Source organism: Corylus avellana, chromosome ca5 (assembly GCF_901000735.1).
Source record: "Corylus avellana chromosome ca5, CavTom2PMs-1.0".
Classification (NCBI taxonomy): Eukaryota; Viridiplantae; Streptophyta; class Magnoliopsida; order Fagales; family Betulaceae; genus Corylus; species Corylus avellana.
In genome coordinates this window covers 24,022,804-24,025,675 of record NC_081545.1, presented here as the reverse complement: position 1 = coordinate 24,025,675, position 2,872 = coordinate 24,022,804, and the positions used below count along the sequence as shown (strand labels likewise).

The window sequence follows — 2,872 nt, the reverse complement described above, 5'->3', positions numbered from 1 at the left end:
TTATCATTTCATCCCCCCCACTTTACTGGTGCTTTTCTACCTATCATTGGCAGGGTTAGTTACTTTGATTACCTAAATCTCCCCTTCATCGATGATGCCTCACTTTTTGGCACCTTGTAGCCCCATCCCCCAAGCAAGGAATGAAGGCTCATAATTTCTCTCAACTACCCTATTTGGTTGGTTCTCTTTCTTCTTTTTCTTTTTCTTTTTCTTTTTCTTTTTTGTTTTGTTTTTGGCTTGGAACCACCAGCACTATTTGATATGGAAACAGACATCAAACAGGAACAATTAATGAGAGAGAGACAGATGGTGAAGGTTGTCCAAATGGGATTACAGAAATAAAAAATACACCTCTCCTTCATCTGAAAGTCTTATAGCCTAACATGAAAGCAACAAATCTACAAGTAAATGGATACAGAACCGTACAGGTGAGAAATGAGGTGAAGGAGAACAGAATAAGAGAACAACAAATCTGTAATAATTATCACTATGGTACTGACCCCATTTTATTTCTGGTGAACCCAAGAACAGACTAAAGGGGGTGCTCAACAAAATCTAGATACAGAAAAGAATGGAGTAAGGACAACAAACCAAGTAAAGACAATCCCAAATCATGTCCACACAAACAAAAACAAATCCGTGGCATACGGCTTACTCGAACTCGAAGAATTCCCAATTGAACTTTGGTTGTGCTGTGGAGGATGTGGATGTCGAAGGGTGTGGAGCTAATGCCGGGGCGGAATCAAACGTCTCCCATTTGGTTGTTACAACCACCCCCGATGTCGAATGCCTCGATTGCTGCTGCTGCTGCTGATTGATTGGCAAATGCCCGAGCGACTGCCGCGGTTGCTGCTGCTGCTGCTCTTGAATTGGTGTCAGTCTATGCCCGTTGGAATACTTCGGTTGCTGCTCGTGGATTGGTGCACTTCTTGCCCCGTTTGATTGCCTTGGGTGATGCTGCATTGGATTTTGAACTCCATTGCTGGTCGGCGTGGAGTTTTTGATCTTCAACATGTCTAAAGTTTCAACACACTTTTGCACTCTCCTCACCTTCAAGATGATGCATCAAAATTAGGATAAATCAATGCGGCTCCAAGTTGTGCACAAACTTGAATGAAAACTGAAAGAACCTATTATTATGCAGCGAAATAAATGAAGTAAATAGAAATCAAAACATACCTGCATTTTCCTCTGCAATTTCACATCTCCATCAACCATAATTCCATCTAATTTAAGCAACTGGCTCATCAGCAGCTCAATTAGAGTGAGCACATCTGTTTCCGCGATTTTCCCACCTTTATTAACGATCGATTCCAGAGCCGACACCTACCCAATCCCAATCAAACATCATCAATTTCCAAGAATTATTAAAAAAAAAAAAAAAACCCTACAGTTGAAAGAACTCTTCTTTCATATCTTGAAACAATACCTGGCCAGCAAGCCTATCAACCTCCAAGCTGATTTCTGAAATGTGTTTTGATGCCTTCTCCATTTTCGCATTTCGTCTCATCTCAAGGTATCGTCTTTCTTGACTAAGAGGGTCCTCAACAAGCACAATCTTTGACCGGTCCTTCACCCCAGAAGTGTCAAGGAAAGCTTTCGAATCCCTCTCTTTATCTTTGTATATCAGTTTTTGATCTTGATGGTGCAACCCTGTCGGCCCCGACAGCAATTTCTTCAATTCCCCTGCCAAAACAAAAAACAAAAACAACCATCACTAATAATTGGACAACCTCATTCAATTACAATTCCAATGTCAATCGGGTTCTTAAATAGACACCAGAGAAACACAGAGCAAGAGAGTTAGAATTTAGAATTTAATTTCTTCATTCAATTCCATCCTAACAATAATAACAACAATACTAATTAAGAATGTCATTAAATAAAACACAAAGAGTTGAGGGAGTTGAATATATAAATATACCAAATGTAGCTTGAGAACTGATATTGATTTCGTGGTAGATTGACCCATATTTCACCCTAACTCTGATTGTCGGCGCCGGCGCCGAGATGCGATCGGAGCCGGCCTCTCGCTTCTGAACCAACATTCCTCCTGGCCGTAGCTCCCACTCAGCTGTTCCTCCTGACTCGGCACCGCCGGTAGCTGAGCTCCCATTCATTGGTCCCACCCCTGTGGTTTTGGTCTTCATTCTCATCATCTTTAACTTCCCCCTCTTTTTTGTTTTGTGCAACAACAAAAAAATGTACAAAGAGCTAATTAATTCAGATCTCCGAGAACTTTGATTCCTGGCGATCTGTGTCGAAAACCATACACACCCAAATGAGACCAAGGTTGTCAGACCCCGTTTTAGGAACCTTTGACCTCAGCATTACACGATTTTAATCCCAGCAAAAAACACGCGTAGAGAGAGAGAGAGAACAGCACAATTCCAAGTCTCACAAGAAAGAGAGAGGAACTTCAACTTTTTCTTTTTTTTTTCTTTTTCTACGCACAATCAATGGCGTCTCAAACAAGAAAAAATCGAACCCATCAATCTTACAGTTCAAGAAAACCACGCAAAGATCGACGGCCCGGCGAAAAGAACCGGTGGCGACCCAAAAACCTACAACCTGTCAAAGCTATATAATAGATCTCTTCAGCAAAAATGTAGTCAACTAGCTCTATAGATTTCCCCTGCCCCAAAAAAAAACAAAATATTCACAGGAAACTGAAACCTGCGATTTTTCCCAAGAACGTGCCGGGAAAATCAATGTGAAAATCAAAATCCAAAGAATCAAATTTGAAAGTGCGACAATCTCTCTCTTTCTCTCCTCCTCCTCCTTGTTCTGGAAAACTCGAGGAAGAAGAGAGGAAAATGAAAATGAATATTAAAACGAGTGGCCAGCTAACTGAGTTGCTGTGTCCTTAATA

At 41.1% G+C, this 2,872-nt stretch overlaps 1 protein-coding gene across 1 annotated transcript; it reads right to left on the bottom strand.

The window, feature by feature from the left end:
- Positions 1–305: 305 nt before the first annotated feature.
- On the bottom strand, positions 306–2,872 carry LOC132182653 (BAG family molecular chaperone regulator 1). Its single transcript, XM_059595957.1, has 4 exons — positions 1,925–2,872; positions 1,430–1,686; positions 1,180–1,326; positions 306–1,050 (listed from the first exon to the last, which is right to left on the bottom strand). Exons 1-4 carry the CDS (start codon positions 2,157–2,159, stop codon positions 652–654), a joined length of 1,038 nt encoding a protein of 345 aa, XP_059451940.1. The 5' UTR covers positions 2,160–2,872; the 3' UTR covers positions 306–651.

Excerpts from the sequence above, each read along its gene's own strand:
- LOC132182653 (XM_059595957.1), bottom strand. The coding sequence starts at position 2,159 with ATGATGAGAATGAAGACCAAAACCACAGGGGTGGGACCAATGAATGGG. Across the intron at positions 1,327-1,429 it reads TTGATAGGCTTGCTGGCCAG|GTGTCGGCTCTGGAATCGAT; the intron begins GTATTGTTTCAA and ends GGGATTGGGTAG. Across the intron at positions 1,051-1,179 it reads AATTGCAGAGGAAAATGCAG|GTGAGGAGAGTGCAAAAGTG; the intron begins GTATGTTTTGAT and ends ATCATCTTGAAG.